This window comes from Alosa pseudoharengus, unplaced genomic scaffold (assembly GCF_046254945.1).
Source record: "Alosa pseudoharengus isolate Yale_2024_CS ecotype anadromous, Long Island Sound unplaced genomic scaffold, YU_APseudo_1.1 YU_APseudo_1.1_scf_19, whole genome shotgun sequence".
Taxonomy (NCBI): Eukaryota; Metazoa; Chordata; class Actinopteri; order Clupeiformes; family Clupeidae; genus Alosa; species Alosa pseudoharengus.
The window spans coordinates 30343034-30361258 of record NW_027468657.1 but is presented as its reverse complement, the minus strand read 5'-3'; the positions used below and the strand labels follow the sequence as shown (position 1 = coordinate 30361258).

Genomic DNA, 18225 nt, shown 5'->3' with positions numbered 1-18225 from the left:
GAGCACAAGTTCTTACATGATGGTTGTTAATTGTGAACATTATTCCTCTCATGTTGATATCACTGGAAAATAAAATGACTGAAAAGAACTCATTCTGCTGTTGTCCTGCTGCTTTCTTGTATCATGGCAAAAGAACAGAAGTTTAGCATCACAATCACAAAAAAAGTTTAAATCACAAAACATATATTGTTAGATGATGACGGATATGTTTTGTGGGTATTATTCCTCTCATATTAATATTCAATTAGTAAAATAACAGGAAAAACTTTGCTTTTGTTCTGCTACTTTCATGCACCATACAATTATATTATCTATACGAGTGTTTTTTAACCTTTTTTGTGCCACGGCACACTTTTGACACTTAAAATGTCCCACGGCACACTAACATCCTGTGTGAAGAAAAAATAAACATACCATAGCCTAAAATTTCAAATAATACACAGATATGGCCTTATTATGGCTTCTATGCAAGACCTGCTCAATAAAACAAGTGCCCTCTGTTTCATTTGTAGGTGACTATATCTAATTTAATTGTTGTTATGAACTGGATATGTGATGATTCATACTGGATATGGGGCCTCCATTGTACAATGCCTGCATACCACAAATAGTGCAATCATACAATCAATGAAAGCATGTGGTTATAAATTATTTGATGCAACAGTTGCATTTCTGGACCAGTGAGTGACATTTGGGTAATTTTCTGCGGCACACCTGATGATCTCTCACGGCACACTAGTGTGCCCCGGCACAGTGGTTGAAAAACACTGATCTATAACATAACATAACATAACATAACATAACATAACATAACATAACATAACATAACATAACATAAACACACAACAATTCTATTTCCATAATTATTCCCGGTATCTTATCAGAATCCTTTTAGAAATCATCAGCTATACTACAGTTTACATAGAAAACTATAATTTAAAATGCTTATCCCTCTATGGAATGATTTTTATTTTTTTGCAGAAAAAATATTTTGCCCGACATTTAGAGAGCTTGGGGGTCAATATTGACATATCAATCATAAAATTGGTATCTGTGAATGCCCACATCAAGGGTCTGCTATTTGTTTGTATATGTTGCTAGGATTATAAATGGCAACAGCAACGAAGAAGATTGACTGATGAGTTTGTTGGTATTTGTCGGTGCCCGCATCAAGGGCTTGCGATTTTTTTTGTTACGTTGCTGTTCGGCCACAGCAATTAAGAGGAGTAATCAATGAATTTGTCGATATTTGTTGGTAGAGAACACATCATGAGTGTGGAGGGTGCTGGGTCTGAGATGCCAGGTATCACTGTTGAACCTGTTCTGGAGGTGTTGTGGGCCTACAGTAATTCAATGAAACACCCATAAAGGAAAGTGCCTGCTTGATAACCCCACTAAAATGTTCTTGAAAGCTGTTGGTGATGTTTTTATGTTTTTTGCCCACAAAGGTTGATTTGTTTGAATTTAACATCTCTTATGTACAGTATATTTGACCAAACAACGGGGCAAGTGTGGAACATCCTCCTCATCTATGTTATCAGCCTCTTCATCTTCAACCACAGGCACAAGCTCAGTGTCAGGGCAATCCTTTAAATGACAATAAAATATTCAAATATAGCTGCAAGCAGCAATGCGGGGGCTTAGCAGTGCGCTATAGCAGGAACGGCTATGGCAGCCCATGGCATGAGCAAGCACTCACAGCAAGTTTGATTGCAATTGGATAAAGAATGGCTGAGAAATAAGCTCATTTACTTTGTTACACTGCCCCTAGAGGCCAAATTACACCAATATCCTTGTGCGTCCTCACAATCAGCTACCATGTCCCTGGACTTCATACACCAACGAGTTGCTGAGACGGGAGCTCACTTTCTTTATTACAGCACCCCTAGAGGCCAAATGAGACCACTTTCCTTGCATGTCCTCACAATCAGCTACTTTGTCCCTGTCCCAAGTTTGGACTTCATACATCAAAGCGCTGCTGAGATACAAGCTCACTTCCTGTATTGCAGTGCCCCCTATAGAGGCCAAATGATGCCAATTTCCTAGTGCGTCCTCACAATCAGGTACCAAGTCCCTATACCAAGTTTGGACTTCATACATCAAAGCGCTGCTGAGATACAAGCTCACTTCCTGTATTGCAGTGCCCCCTATAGAGGCCAAATGATGCCAATTTCCTAGTGCGTCCTCACAATCAGGTACCAAGTCCCTATACCAAGTTTGGACTTCATACATCAAAGCGTTGTTAAGATAGGAGCTCACTTCCTGTATTGCAGCGCCCCCTATAGAGGCCAAATAATTCCAATTTCCTAGTGTGTCATCACAATCAGTTAACAAGTCCCCTTGCCAAGTTTGGACTTCATATATCAAAGCCTTGCTGAGATAAGAGTTCACTTCCTGTTTGGCGGCTTCATCGCCATATTTGATTCGCTGTCACAGGCAAATAAACTTGAAATTTAAAAATCTGACAAGTATCATATGTGCGGCTTGATCTGAAGATCATCTCCGCCAAGTTCCGTGAAAATCGGATGAAATTTGTAACCGCTGAAACTTTTCGTAGAGTTTGGACTAAATCCAATATGGCGGAGGTCCAATATGGCGGAAAGTGACGGAATAGGGGTCGATGAACTCGGGATGGTCCAAGGATTCAGACGCTACCTCAATTGTGAAAATCAGAGAGTCAATAAGAGTCAAGGATCACGCGCATGAACGCATGTCCAGCGTTGAACTGGTGGTGGCGCTAGAGTGTTCAATGTATATGCATAAAAATTGCTGTGAGTGATTGGGACAGTGTCCTGACTAATGGTATCGAGTTTTGTTATGTTAACTCAAAGCGTCACAGAGATGTTAGCTCACTTCCTGTTTGGCGGTTTAATCGCCATATTGGATTGGCCAAATCGTCAAATTTTCGGCCAAATTTTGACCCGTTGCTGGGGCTAGACGACTGGGTTTAGAGATCCGTAAATGAGCGTGAGTGATCAGTGGAGTGTCCCGAAACTTTCTGCCAAATTTCAGCACTTTTCAGCCAGGCGTTCTATGGGCTGCCATAGACTGCAATGTCGGATGTATAATATTAATAATAGGAAAAGCTAGTAACTCAATGGGTGCCTTCACAGCTTCGCTGCTAAGCCCCCAATTACAATATGTCAAATAGCTTACTACCACTGCCAGACACACACAAACAAACAAACACACACACACACACACACACACACACACACACACACACACAGCTTACTTCAACCACCAGACACACACACACAGCACAATGCCCACACGTTTTGTGCAAATTCATGTGCATTGTATTTCTCAACTATAATAACCATCATCACTCAATGTTCTCACAACTGGTTATCAAATGCTGCAGCTGCATGATAATAAGCTGATTATTTGTATCAGGTGTGTTGGCGCAGGGGGGAATCTGGAACATACAGGATGGTGGGTCCAGGAGAACTACGCTTTTGAATAATGCCTTAGCAAAAGTGGTTTAACTGCATAATGTTGCCCTGAGGGAACGGACAAAAAAGTAAATAAATGAAAACTAAATATGCATTTGAACAACTAAATACACATCTTTACATATTTATACACATACTATTTTTGTTTATACATTTATTTCAGTTTAAACACATACATGATGAGGGTTAAGGATCTACAGTGTGAGACCAAGCATGCTTTTGTAGCCTCATCACCTAACTTTTCCAGCTACACTCAGGCCCAGTGCTGTTTTTCAGCGGGGTAATACAAATCCAAACTGTAGCCATTTTGGGTTTTCTCTGTAGACCCATAAGGTCTTACCCATGCGAATCCCACACAGGCCCACTGTGGGGTAGAACATGATGGGCCGTCTGGTACATTTGTCAGTTTCAGGCCTATCCACAGTACCAACGATAACTATAAAGACAAATGTAAACATAACTGCAAGCAGCAATGAGGGGGCCAAGGAGCTCAACAGGACAGAGTTACTGTGGAAACTTTATCTAAACATGTCAAACACATCGCTGTAAACACTGACAGCAACTTTCATGTTAAAAACAACAGCCTAATAAATTCATCCAATGTGTTATTACTAGCATTTAAAAAGTAATTTTCTTCTATTTTTTTGTTATTTCCAAAATTAGTCCTGAAAAGGGTGGTCGTCTTATATTCAGGGTTGTTTTTCGCGGGCCAATATGGTATCTGTATGAGATAACCGTGTTGGCCCACTCAAGTACACTTGTTCCCTTAGTTCCATAAAGAAACTGATGATTTCTAAAAAGATTCTTAAAGGATATGCTGTATTATTTATTGGTGTTTGTATAATTGTTCTTATTTTTAATTGTTTTTTTACTATGATTACTGTGGGGTAAATCTTACAACTGATAGCATATTTTTACTACCATATTTCTCTTAAGACTCAGTCAGGACGATGGAATATCAGGATCCAGGCTTTTATTCTTTTCAATGAGGGGCCAGTGCCCCTCAAGGGAGAGATGCATGTTTGTGTCACCCCATCATGGGTTTCACCAGTATTCTCTGACTATACAAAATATTGCCCCGACAGATGATAAGGCTGGTAGAGGTAGTTCCAAACCATGGGCGGATTATGAACTTTTGGGGCCCTGGGCCCAGATGTATTAAGGGCCCCCCACTAATTGTCGTATATGTGGGAGGGGGGGTTTGGGGAGCCCTCCCCCAGAATTTTTTTAATTTGTTTGATGTGATTTCCTGTATTCTGGTGCATTTTGGGGATTGCCAATAATAAATTCAATCAGATTCATAGCCTACATCCTGATTTGTTGATATTGAGGCAATGATTCCATGCAAAGGCTTGGGCTTCAGGGCCCCCTGACCCCTTGGGCCCCTGGGCCTGGGCCCGGTAGGCCCGTGCAGTAATCCATCCCTGTTCCAAACACTTGCCCAGTTTTGTCAATAGCCATGCCAGGACCACATGCCAGCTACCAAGCCAAACATCCTTAAGCACTCTGCATAACATGTTGTCTTAGTCCAGTTGTTGAATTTGTGGGAGCAGTGGTGGTGTCCTCCCATAAGAGCTTCCATTAGACACCTGACCCTGAAAGCAGGCTTAAATGCCCCTGCAGACACACCTGTGGAGGGCTGTATAAAAGCTCAGGTGAGATGGGTCTCAAACACTGAGCTCCAGAGAAGTAGCCGTCCACAGCATCTCCACACACTGAAGCAACATGGACCTCAGAGCCTCCATCTCCCTTCTGGTGCTGCTGCTTGGCCTGTCCAAGGCTCTGCCTCTCATGGTAAGAATACCTGTGATATTCAAAACTCCACTTCTAAAGGCTATCTGTGGGATTCTCCTGTTTCATTTAAACCATTTTTTGTCTGTAGGCTGATGGTGATGAGAATCACATTTTCCTAGAGGAGCGTCACAGTGTGGATTTGACCAAACAGATTTTAGCTACCAACAATGGTTTGTTTCTCATTGTTTAAACAAATGGACAGTTAAGTTGAGGGTATGCACAAACTCACAGAGTCTCTATGAATAACTTTCAAATGATATTTAATCTTTCAGCTTCCAGAGAATTTCTAATTGAGGGAGATCTTGTGGTGCCAAAAACCAGAAATGCTATGACTTGCTGGAACAATGACTGCCTATGGAAGAAGTCTGCTAATGGAAAAGTTGAGGTGCCTTACATAGTGAGCCCTGATTTCTGTAAGTGAACTTATTTGTAGTATTCTGTAATATGCTGTACATATATTTTAAAGCACATCCATTATGCATTTATAACCATTATTTGTGTTTTCAGCTTCCAATGATGTGATGACAATTCAAAATGCCTTGGCTACCTTCAGCAGTAAAACCTGTGTGCAGTTTGTTCCTCGCTCAACCCAGGGTGACTACCTCAGCGTTGAGAACAGGGATGGGTGAGTTCATTTAGCACTGTGCTGAAAATGCTTTTCCTTCTATGGTCGATTCTATGGCCACACCTACCTGCCTGGAAAAGGTCCTTTTGTCTTTTATACTTCAACCCCATATTATCACACTGGTATCACTTTTTAACTTTTATCACCTTTTTGTTGTTAAACAATATCAACAAAGACAAGAAATGCTGATTATTGTGTGAAAAGTCATCTAAAATACATGTACATAATGTTAGCTAAAACATTCTGATTGCAAAGAATATTTTTGTGTACACGAACAAAATCAAACTTAGCTTATGCTATCAATTGTGATGTGATGAGGACAATGGTCTTTTTTATCATAATTAATTCATATAATAATAATGAATGGAGCCATATTGTAAATGTTTCTATCATTCTTCCTCCCATCTTTCTCAGGTGCTATTCTGACCTTGGCAGGACAGGAGGCAAACAGGTGGTCTCTCTCTACAGGTCCGGTTGTGTTTACAGCGGCATCATTCAGCATGAATTTCTTCACGCTCTGGGCTTCCACCATGAGCAGAACAGGAGTGACAGAGACCAGTATGTGATAATCAACTGGGAAAATATTGACTCACGTAAGCTGCATTTCCTTCTTCACATGAATGTACTGCAGTCTTGAGTTCATTTTATGTTTGGACATGTTGACAAGAACATGTTGACAAAACTGATTGAAAAATGATGAATAGCTTTAAAAACCAGCACGATATCTTGGCAGAAATGGTTTACAACTTTCAGAAACAATCCACCAACAACCTGAACACTCCATATGACTACTCTTCTGTGATGCATTATGGGAGGTAAGAAAATGGCACCCAGTTAAAAAGAATTATTTGTCAAGAGCTGTGTTATCTTATGTGTTACTAAATGTAAAAAAAAATATTGAAAAATATTGCTCCTCAAATGTTTAAAATCACTGACCGTCATGTTCTTCTATAGCACTGCTTTCTCAACCAATGGAAAGGCGACAATCACACCAATTCCAAACCCAAATGTGCAAATTGGACAGAGACAGGGAATGTCCACCACTGACATCCTGAGGGTCAACAAACTGTATGGATGCTGTGAGTATGACCTCCTGTATAATATGGAGTGTTAGTAACTTTGGGATTGCTGAAATGATGGGTTGCTTGCTGCAATAGAATTCAATTCTGACCATTCCTTCTTCTTTCTAACAGAAAAAGCTCAAACTGATGCTGTCCCAGTCTGGAACCACCACGTGATGTAACAGCTGAGATTGGAGAGCACAAGTTCTTACATGATGGTTGTTAATTGTGAACATTATTCCTCTCATGTTGATATCACTGGAAAATAAAATGACTGAAAAGAACTCATTCTGCTGTTGTCCTGCTGCTTTCTTGTATCATGGCAAAAGAACAGAAGTTTAGCATCACAATCACAAAAAAAGTTTAAATCACAAAACATATATTGTTAGATGATGACGGATATGTTTTGTGGGTATTATTCCTCTCATATTAATATTCAATTAGTAAAATAACAGGAAAAACTTTGCTTTTGTTCTGCTACTTTCATGCACCATACAATTATATTATCTATACGAGTGTTTTTTAACCTTTTTTGTGCCACGGCACACTTTTGACACTTAAAATGTCCCACGGCACACTAACATCCTGTGTGAAGAAAAAATAAACATACCATAGCCTAAAATTTCAAATAATACACAGATATGGCCTTATTATGGCTTCTATGCAAGACCTGCTCAATAAAACAAGTGCCCTCTGTTTCATTTGTAGGTGACTATATCTAATTTAATTGTTGTTATGAACTGGATATGTGATGATTCATACTGGATATGGGGCCTCCATTGTACAATGCCTGCATACCACAAATAGTGCAATCATACAATCAATGAAAGCATGTGGTTATAAATTATTTGATGCAACAGTTGCATTTCTGGACCAGTGAGTGACATTTGGGTAATTTTCTGCGGCACACCTGATGATCTCTCACGGCACACTAGTGTGCCCCGGCACAGTGGTTGAAAAACACTGATCTATAACATAACATAACATAACATAACATAACATAACATAACATAACATAACATAACACAAACACACAACAATTCTATTTCCATAATTATTCCCGGTATCTTATCAGAATCCTTTTAGAAATCATCAGCTATACTACAGTTTACATAGAAAACTATAATTTAAAATGCTTATCCCTCTATGGAATGATTTTTATTTTTTTGCAGAAAAAATATTTTGCCCGACATTTAGAGAGCTTGGGGGTCAATATTGACATATCAATCATAAAATTGGTATCTGTGAATGCCCGCATCAAGGGTCTGCTATTTGTTTGTATATGTTGCTAGGATTATAAATGGCAACAGCAACGAAGAAGATTGACTGATGAGTTTGTTGGTATTTGTCGGTGCCCGCATCAAGGGCTTGCGATTTTTTTTGTTACGTTGCTGTTCGGCCACAGCAATTAAGAGGAGTAATCAATGAATTTGTCGATATTTGTTGGTAGAGAACACATCATGAGTGTGGAGGGTGCTGGGTCTGAGATGCCAGGTATCACTGTTGAACCTGTTCTGGAGGTGTTGTGGGCCTACAGTAATTCAATGAAACACCCATAAAGGAAAGTGCCTGCTTGATAACCCCACTAAAATGTTCTTGAAAGCTGTTGGTGATGTTTTTATGTTTTTTGCCCACAAAGGTTGATTTGTTTGAATTTAACATCTCTTATGTACAGTATATTTGACCAAACAACGGGGCAAGTGTGGAACATCCTCCTCATCTATGTTATCAGCCTCTTCATCTTCAACCACAGGCACAAGCTCAGTGTCAGGGCAATCCTTTAAATGACAATAAAATATTCAAATATAGCTGCAAGCAGCAATGCGGGGGCTTAGCAGTGCGCTATAGCAGGAACGGCTATGGCAGCCCATGGCATGAGCAAGCACTCACAGCAAGTTTGATTGCAATTGGATAAAGAATGGCTGAGAAATAAGCTCATTTACTTTGTTACACTGCCCCTAGAGGCCAAATTACACCAATATCCTTGTGCGTCCTCACAATCAGCTACCATGTCCCTGGACTTCATACACCAACGAGTTGCTGAGACGGGAGCTCACTTTCTTTATTACAGCACCCCTAGAGGCCAAATGAGACCACTTTCCTTGCATGTCCTCACAATCAGCTACTTTGTCCCTGTCCCAAGTTTGGACTTCATACATCAAAGCGCTGCTGAGATACAAGCTCACTTCCTGTATTGCAGTGCCCCCTATAGAGGCCAAATGATGCCAATTTCCTAGTGCGTCCTCACAATCAGGTACCAAGTCCCTATACCAAGTTTGGACTTCATACATCAAAGCGCTGCTGAGATACAAGCTCACTTCCTGTATTGCAGTGCCCCCTATAGAGGCCAAATGATGCCAATTTCCTAGTGCGTCCTCACAATCAGGTACCAAGTCCCTATACCAAGTTTGGACTTCATACATCAAAGCGTTGTTAAGATAGGAGCTCACTTCCTGTATTGCAGCGCCCCCTATAGAGGCCAAATAATTCCAATTTCCTAGTGTGTCATCACAATCAGTTAACAAGTCCCCTTGCCAAGTTTGGACTTCATATATCAAAGCCTTGCTGAGATAAGAGTTCACTTCCTGTTTGGCGGCTTCATCGCCATATTTGATTCGCTGTCACAGGCAAATAAACTTGAAATTTAAAAATCTGACAAGTATCATATGTGCGGCTTGATCTGAAGATCATCTCCGCCAAGTTCCGTGAAAATCGGATGAAATTTGTAACCGCTGAAACTTTTCGTAGAGTTTGGACTAAATCCAATATGGCGGAGGTCCAATATGGCGGAAAGTGACGGAATAGGGGTCGATGAACTCGGGATGGTCCAAGGATTCAGACGCTACCTCAATTGTGAAAATCAGAGAGTCAATAAGAGTCAAGGATCACGCGCATGAACGCATGTCCAGCGTTGAACTGGTGGTGGCGCTAGAGTGTTCAATGTATATGCATAAAAATTGCTGTGAGTGATTGGGACAGTGTCCTGACTAATGGTATCGAGTTTTGTTATGTTAACTCAAAGCGTCACAGAGATGTTAGCTCACTTCCTGTTTGGCGGTTTAATCGCCATATTGGATTGGCCAAATCGTCAAATTTTCGGCCAAATTTTGACCCGTTGCTGGGGCTAGACGACTGGGTTTAGAGATCCGTAAATGAGCGTGAGTGATCAGTGGAGTGTCCCGAAACTTTCTGCCAAATTTCAGCACTTTTCAGCCAGGCGTTCTATGGGCTGCCATAGACTGCAATGTCGGATGTATAATATTAATAATAGGAAAAGCTAGTAACTCAATGGGTGCCTTCACAGCTTCGCTGCTAAGCCCCCAATTACAATATGTCAAATAGCTTACTACCACTGCCAGACACACACAAACAAACAAACACACACACACACACACACACACACACACACACACACACAGCTTACTTCAACCACCAGACACACACACACAGCACAATGCCCACACGTTTTGTGCAAATTCATGTGCATTGTATTTCTCAACTATAATAACCATCATCACTCAATGTTCTCACAACTGGTTATCAAATGCTGCAGCTGCATGATAATAAGCTGATTATTTGTATCAGGTGTGTTGGCGCAGGGGGGAATCTGGAACATACAGGATGGTGGGTCCAGGAGAACTACGCTTTTGAATAATGCCTTAGCAAAAGTGGTTTAACTGCATAATGTTGCCCTGAGGGAACGGACAAAAAAGTAAATAAATGAAAACTAAATATGCATTTGAACAACTAAATACACATCTTTACATATTTATACACATACTATTTTTGTTTATACATTTATTTCAGTTTAAACACATACATGATGAGGGTTAAGGATCTACAGTGTGAGACCAAGCATGCTTTTGTAGCCTCATCACCTAACTTTTCCAGCTACACTCAGGCCCAGTGCTGTTTTTCAGCGGGGTAATACAAATCCAAACTGTAGCCATTTTGGGTTTTCTCTGTAGACCCATAAGGTCTTACCCATGCGAATCCCACACAGGCCCACTGTGGGGTAGAACATGATGGGCCGTCTGGTACATTTGTCAGTTTCAGGCCTATCCACAGTACCAACGATAACTATAAAGACAAATGTAAACATAACTGCAAGCAGCAATGAGGGGGCCAAGGAGCTCAACAGGACAGAGTTACTGTGGAAACTTTATCTAAACATGTCAAACACATCGCTGTAAACACTGACAGCAACTTTCATGTTAAAAACAACAGCCTAATAAATTCATCCAATGTGTTATTACTAGCATTTAAAAAGTAATTTTCTTCTATTTTTTTGTTATTTCCAAAATTAGTCCTGAAAAGGGTGGTCGTCTTATATTCAGGGTTGTTTTTCGCGGGCCAATATGGTATCTGTATGAGATAACCGTGTTGGCCCACTCAAGTACACTTGTTCCCTTAGTTCCATAAAGAAACTGATGATTTCTAAAAAGATTCTTAAAGGATATGCTGTATTATTTATTGGTGTTTGTATAATTGTTCTTATTTTTAATTGTTTTTTTACTATGATTACTGTGGGGTAAATCTTACAACTGATAGCATATTTTTACTACCATATTTCTCTTAAGACTCAGTCAGGACGATGGAATATCAGGATCCAGGCTTTTATTCTTTTCAATGAGGGGCCAGTGCCCCTCAAGGGAGAGATGCATGTTTGTGTCACCCCATCATGGGTTTCACCAGTATTCTCTGACTATACAAAATATTGCCCCGACAGATGATAAGGCTGGTAGAGGTAGTTCCAAACCATGGGCGGATTATGAACTTTTGGGGCCCTGGGCCCAGATGTATTAAGGGCCCCCCACTAATTGTCGTATATGTGGGAGGGGGGGTTTGGGGAGCCCTCCCCCAGAATTTTTTTAATTTGTTTGATGTGATTTCCTGTATTCTGGTGCATTTTGGGGATTGCCAATAATAAATTCAATCAGATTCATAGCCTACATCCTGATTTGTTGATATTGAGGCAATGATTCCATGCAAAGGCTTGGGCTTCAGGGCCCCCTGACCCCTTGGGCCCCTGGGCCTGGGCCCGGTAGGCCCGTGCAGTAATCCATCCCTGTTCCAAACACTTGCCCAGTTTTGTCAATAGCCATGCCAGGACCACATGCCAGCTACCAAGCCAAACATCCTTAAGCACTCTGCATAACATGTTGTCTTAGTCCAGTTGTTGAATTTGTGGGAGCAGTGGTGGTGTCCTCCCATAAGAGCTTCCATTAGACACCTGACCCTGAAAGCAGGCTTAAATGCCCCTGCAGACACACCTGTGGAGGGCTGTATAAAAGCTCAGGTGAGATGGGTCTCAAACACTGAGCTCCAGAGAAGTAGCCGTCCACAGCATCTCCACACACTGAAGCAACATGGACCTCAGAGCCTCCATCTCCCTTCTGGTGCTGCTGCTTGGCCTGTCCAAGGCTCTGCCTCTCATGGTAAGAATACCTGTGATATTCAAAACTCCACTTCTAAAGGCTATCTGTGGGATTCTCCTGTTTCATTTAAACCATTTTTTGTCTGTAGGCTGATGGTGATGAGAATCACATTTTCCTAGAGGAGCGTCACAGTGTGGATTTGACCAAACAGATTTTAGCTACCAACAATGGTTTGTTTCTCATTGTTTAAACAAATGGACAGTTAAGTTGAGGGTATGCACAAACTCACAGAGTCTCTATGAATAACTTTCAAATGATATTTAATCTTTCAGCTTCCAGAGAATTTCTAATTGAGGGAGATCTTGTGGTGCCAAAAACCAGAAATGCTATGACTTGCTGGAACAATGACTGCCTATGGAAGAAGTCTGCTAATGGAAAAGTTGAGGTGCCTTACATAGTGAGCCCTGATTTCTGTAAGTGAACTTATTTGTAGTATTCTGTAATATGCTGTACATATATTTTAAAGCACATCCATTATGCATTTATAACCATTATTTGTGTTTTCAGCTTCCAATGATGTGATGACAATTCAAAATGCCTTGGCTACCTTCAGCAGTAAAACCTGTGTGCAGTTTGTTCCTCGCTCAACCCAGGGTGACTACCTCAGCGTTGAGAACAGGGATGGGTGAGTTCATTTAGCACTGTGCTGAAAATGCTTTTCCTTCTATGGTCGATTCTATGGCCACACCTACCTGCCTGGAAAAGGTCCTTTTGTCTTTTATACTTCAACCCCATATTATCACACTGGTATCACTTTTTAACTTTTATCACCTTTTTGTTGTTAAACAATATCAACAAAGACAAGAAATGCTGATTATTGTGTGAAAAGTCATCTAAAATACATGTACATAATGTTAGCTAAAACATTCTGATTGCAAAGAATATTTTTGTGTACACGAACAAAATCAAACTTAGCTTATGCTATCAATTGTGATGTGATGAGGACAATGGTCTTTTTTATCATAATTAATTCATATAATAATAATGAATGGAGCCATATTGTAAATGTTTCTATCATTCTTCCTCCCATCTTTCTCAGGTGCTATTCTGACCTTGGCAGGACAGGAGGCAAACAGGTGGTCTCTCTCTACAGGTCCGGTTGTGTTTACAGCGGCATCATTCAGCATGAATTTCTTCACGCTCTGGGCTTCCACCATGAGCAGAACAGGAGTGACAGAGACCAGTATGTGATAATCAACTGGGAAAATATTGACTCACGTAAGCTGCATTTCCTTCTTCACATGAATGTACTGCAGTCTTGAGTTCATTTTATGTTTGGACATGTTGACAAGAACATGTTGACAAAACTGATTGAAAAATGATGAATAGCTTTAAAAACCAGCACGATATCTTGGCAGAAATGGTTTACAACTTTCAGAAACAATCCACCAACAACCTGAACACTCCATATGACTACTCTTCTGTGATGCATTATGGGAGGTAAGAAAATGGCACCCAGTTAAAAAGAATTATTTGTCAAGAGCTGTGTTATCTTATGTGTTACTAAATGTAAAAAAAAATATTGAAAAATATTGCTCCTCAAATGTTTAAAATCACTGACCGTCATGTTCTTCTATAGCACTGCTTTCTCAACCAATGGAAAGGCGACAATCACACCAATTCCAAACCCAAATGTGCAAATTGGACAGAGACAGGGAATGTCCACCACTGACATCCTGAGGGTCAACAAACTGTATGGATGCTGTGAGTATGACCTCCTGTATAATATGGAGTGTTAGTAACTTTGGGATTGCTGAAATGATGGGTTGCTTGCTGCAATAGAATTCAATTCTGACCATTCCTTCTTCTTTCTAACAGAAAAAGCTCAAACTGATGCTGTCCCAGTCTGGAACCACCACGTGATGTAACAGCTGAGATTGGAGAGCACAAGTTCTTACATGATGGTTGTTAATTGTGAACATTATTCCTCTCATGTTGATATCACTGGAAAATAAAATGACTGAAAAGAACTCATTCTGCTGTTGTCCTGCTGCTTTCTTGTATCATGGCAAAAGAACAGAAGTTTAGCATCACAATCACAAAAAAAGTTTAAATCACAAAACATATATTGTTAGATGATGACGGATATGTTTTGTGGGTATTATTCCTCTCATATTAATATTCAATTAGTAAAATAACAGGAAAAACTTTGCTTTTGTTCTGCTACTTTCATGCACCATACAATTATATTATCTATACGAGTGTTTTTTAACCTTTTTTGTGCCACGGCACACTTTTGACACTTAAAATGTCCCACGGCACACTAACATCCTGTGTGAAGAAAAAATAAACATACCATAGCCTAAAATTTCAAATAATACACAGATATGGCCTTATTATGGCTTCTATGCAAGACCTGCTCAATAAAACAAGTGCCCTCTGTTTCATTTGTAGGTGACTATATCTAATTTAATTGTTGTTATGAACTGGATATGTGATGATTCATACTGGATATGGGGCCTCCATTGTACAATGCCTGCATACCACAAATAGTGCAATCATACAATCAATGAAAGCATGTGGTTATAAATTATTTGATGCAACAGTTGCATTTCTGGACCAGTGAGTGACATTTGGGTAATTTTCTGCGGCACACCTGATGATCTCTCACGGCACACTAGTGTGCCCCGGCACAGTGGTTGAAAAACACTGATCTATAACATAACATAACATAACATAACATAACATAACATAACATAACATAACATAACATAACATAAACACACAACAATTCTATTTCCATAATTATTCCCGGTATCTTATCAGAATCCTTTTAGAAATCATCAGCTATACTACAGTTTACATAGAAAACTATAATTTAAAATGCTTATCCCTCTATGGAATGATTTTTATTTTTTTGCAGAAAAAATATTTTGCCCGACATTTAGAGAGCTTGGGGGTCAATATTGACATATCAATCATAAAATTGGTATCTGTGAATGCCCACATCAAGGGTCTGCTATTTGTTTGTATATGTTGCTAGGATTATAAATGGCAACAGCAACGAAGAAGATTGACTGATGAGTTTGTTGGTATTTGTCGGTGCCCGCATCAAGGGCTTGCGATTTTTTTTGTTACGTTGCTGTTCGGCCACAGCAATTAAGAGGAGTAATCAATGAATTTGTCGATATTTGTTGGTAGAGAACACATCATGAGTGTGGAGGGTGCTGGGTCTGAGATGCCAGGTATCACTGTTGAACCTGTTCTGGAGGTGTTGTGGGCCTACAGTAATTCAATGAAACACCCATAAAGGAAAGTGCCTGCTTGATAACCCCACTAAAATGTTCTTGAAAGCTGTTGGTGATGTTTTTATGTTTTTTGCCCACAAAGGTTGATTTGTTTGAATTTAACATCTCTTATGTACAGTATATTTGACCAAACAACGGGGCAAGTGTGGAACATCCTCCTCATCTATGTTATCAGCCTCTTCATCTTCAACCACAGGCACAAGCTCAGTGTCAGGGCAATCCTTTAAATGACAATAAAATATTCAAATATAGCTGCAAGCAGCAATGCGGGGGCTTAGCAGTGCGCTATAGCAGGAACGGCTATGGCAGCCCATGGCATGAGCAAGCACTCACAGCAAGTTTGATTGCAATTGGATAAAGAATGGCTGAGAAATAAGCTCATTTACTTTGTTACACTGCCCCTAGAGGCCAAATTACACCAATATCCTTGTGCGTCCTCACAATCAGCTACCATGTCCCTGGACTTCATACACCAACGAGTTGCTGAGACGGGAGCTCACTTTCTTTATTACAGCACCCCTAGAGGCCAAATGAGACCACTTTCCTTGCATGTCCTCACAATCAGCTACTTTGTCCCTGTCCCAAGTTTGGACTTCATACATCAAAGCGCTGCTGAGATACAAGCTCACTTCCTGTATTGCAGTGCCCCCTATAGAGGCCAAATGATGCCAATTTCCTAGTGCGTCCTCACAATCAGGTACCAAGTCCCTATACCAAGTTTGGACTTCATACATCAAAGCGCTGCTGAGATACAAGCTCACTTCCTGTATTGCAGTGCCCCCTATAGAGGCCAAATGATGCCAATTTCCTAGTGCGTCCTCACAATCAGGTACCAAGTCCCTATACCAAGTTTGGACTTCATACATCAAAGCGTTGTTAAGATAGGAGCTCACTTCCTGTATTGCAGCGCCCCCTATAGAGGCCAAATAATTCCAATTTCCTAGTGTGTCATCACAATCAGTTAACAAGTCCCCTTGCCAAGTTTGGACTTCATATATCAAAGCCTTGCTGAGATAAGAGTTCACTTCCTGTTTGGCGGCTTCATCGCCATATTTGATTCGCTGTCACAGGCAAATAAACTTGAAATTTAAAAATCTGACAAGTATCATATGTGCGGCTTGATCTGAAGATCATCTCCGCCAAGTTCCGTGAAAATCGGATGAAATTTGTAACCGCTGAAACTTTTCGTAGAGTTTGGACTAAATCCAATATGGCGGAGGTCCAATATGGCGGAAAGTGACGGAATAGGGGTCGATGAACTCGGGATGGTCCAAGGATTCAGACGCTACCTCAATTGTGAAAATCAGAGAGTCAATAAGAGTCAAGGATCACGCGCATGAACGCATGTCCAGCGTTGAACTGGTGGTGGCGCTAGAGTGTTCAATGTATATGCATAAAAATTGCTGTGAGTGATTGGGACAGTGTCCTGACTAATGGTATCGAGTTTTGTTATGTTAACTCAAAGCGTCACAGAGATGTTAGCTCACTTCCTGTTTGGCGGTTTAATCGCCATATTGGATTGGCCAAATCGTCAAATTTTCGGCCAAATTTTGACCCGTTGCTGGGGCTAGACGACTGGGTTTAGAGATCCGTAAATGAGCGTGAGTGATCAGTGGAGTGTCCCGAAACTTTCTGCCAAATTTCAGCACTTTTCAGCCAGGCGTTCTATGGGCTGCCATAGACTGCAATGTCGGATGTATAATATTAATAATAGGAAAAGCTAGTAACTCAATGGGTGCCTTCACAGCTTCGCTGCTAAGCCCCCAATTACAATATGTCAAATAGCTTACTACCACTGCCAGACACACACAAACAAACAAACACACACACACACACACACACACACACACACACACACACACAGCTTACTTCAACCACCAGACACACACACACAGCACAATGCCCACACGTTTTGTGCAAATTCATGTGCATTGTATTTCTCAACTATAATAACCATCATCACTCAATGTTCTCACAACTGGTTATCAAATGCTGCAGCTGCATGATAATAAGCTGATTATTTGTATCAGGTGTGTTGGCGCAGGGGGGAATCTGGAACATACAGGATGGTGGGTCCAGGAGAACTACGCTTTTGAATAATGCCTTAGCAAAAGTGGTTTAACTGCATAATGTTGCCCTGAGGGAACGGACAAAAAAGTAAATAAATGAAAACTAAATATGCATTTGAACAACTAAATACACATCTTTACATATTTATACACATACTATTTTTGTTTATACATTTATTTCAGTTTAAACACATACATGATGAGGGTTAAGGATCTACAGTGTGAGACCAAGCATGCTTTTGTAGCCTCATCACCTAACTTTTCCAGCTACACTCAGGCCCAGTGCTGTTTTTCAGCGGGGTAATACAAATCCAAACTGTAGCCATTTTGGGTTTTCTCTGTAGACCCATAAGGTCTTACCCATGCGAATCCCACACAGGCCCACTGTGGGGTAGAACATGATGGGCCGTCTGGTACATTTGTCAGTTTCAGGCCTATCCACAGTACCAACGATAACTATAAAGACAAATGTAAACATAACTGCAAGCAGCAATGAGGGGGCCAAGGAGCTCAACAGGACAGAGTTACTGTGGAA

At 40.6% G+C, this 18225-nt stretch overlaps 2 protein-coding genes across 2 annotated transcripts; both read left to right on the top strand.

Annotated features, from left to right (window-relative positions):
- Positions 1 to 5180: 5180 nt before the first annotated feature.
- Positions 5181 to 7131, top strand: LOC143133215 (hatching enzyme 1.2-like). Its single transcript, XM_076292981.1, has 8 exons — positions 5181 to 5249; positions 5353 to 5419; positions 5522 to 5662; positions 5757 to 5874; positions 6289 to 6467; positions 6608 to 6689; positions 6829 to 6953; positions 7068 to 7131. Coding segments are annotated over exons 1-8 (783 nt in total). The 3' UTR covers positions 7070 to 7131.
- A 5173-nt stretch (positions 7132 to 12304) lies between these two features.
- Positions 12305 to 14255, top strand: LOC143133214 (hatching enzyme 1.2-like). Its single transcript, XM_076292980.1, has 8 exons — positions 12305 to 12373; positions 12477 to 12543; positions 12646 to 12786; positions 12881 to 12998; positions 13413 to 13591; positions 13732 to 13813; positions 13953 to 14077; positions 14192 to 14255. Coding segments are annotated over exons 1-8 (783 nt in total). The 3' UTR covers positions 14194 to 14255.
- The last annotated feature ends 3970 nt before the right edge of the window (positions 14256 to 18225 follow it).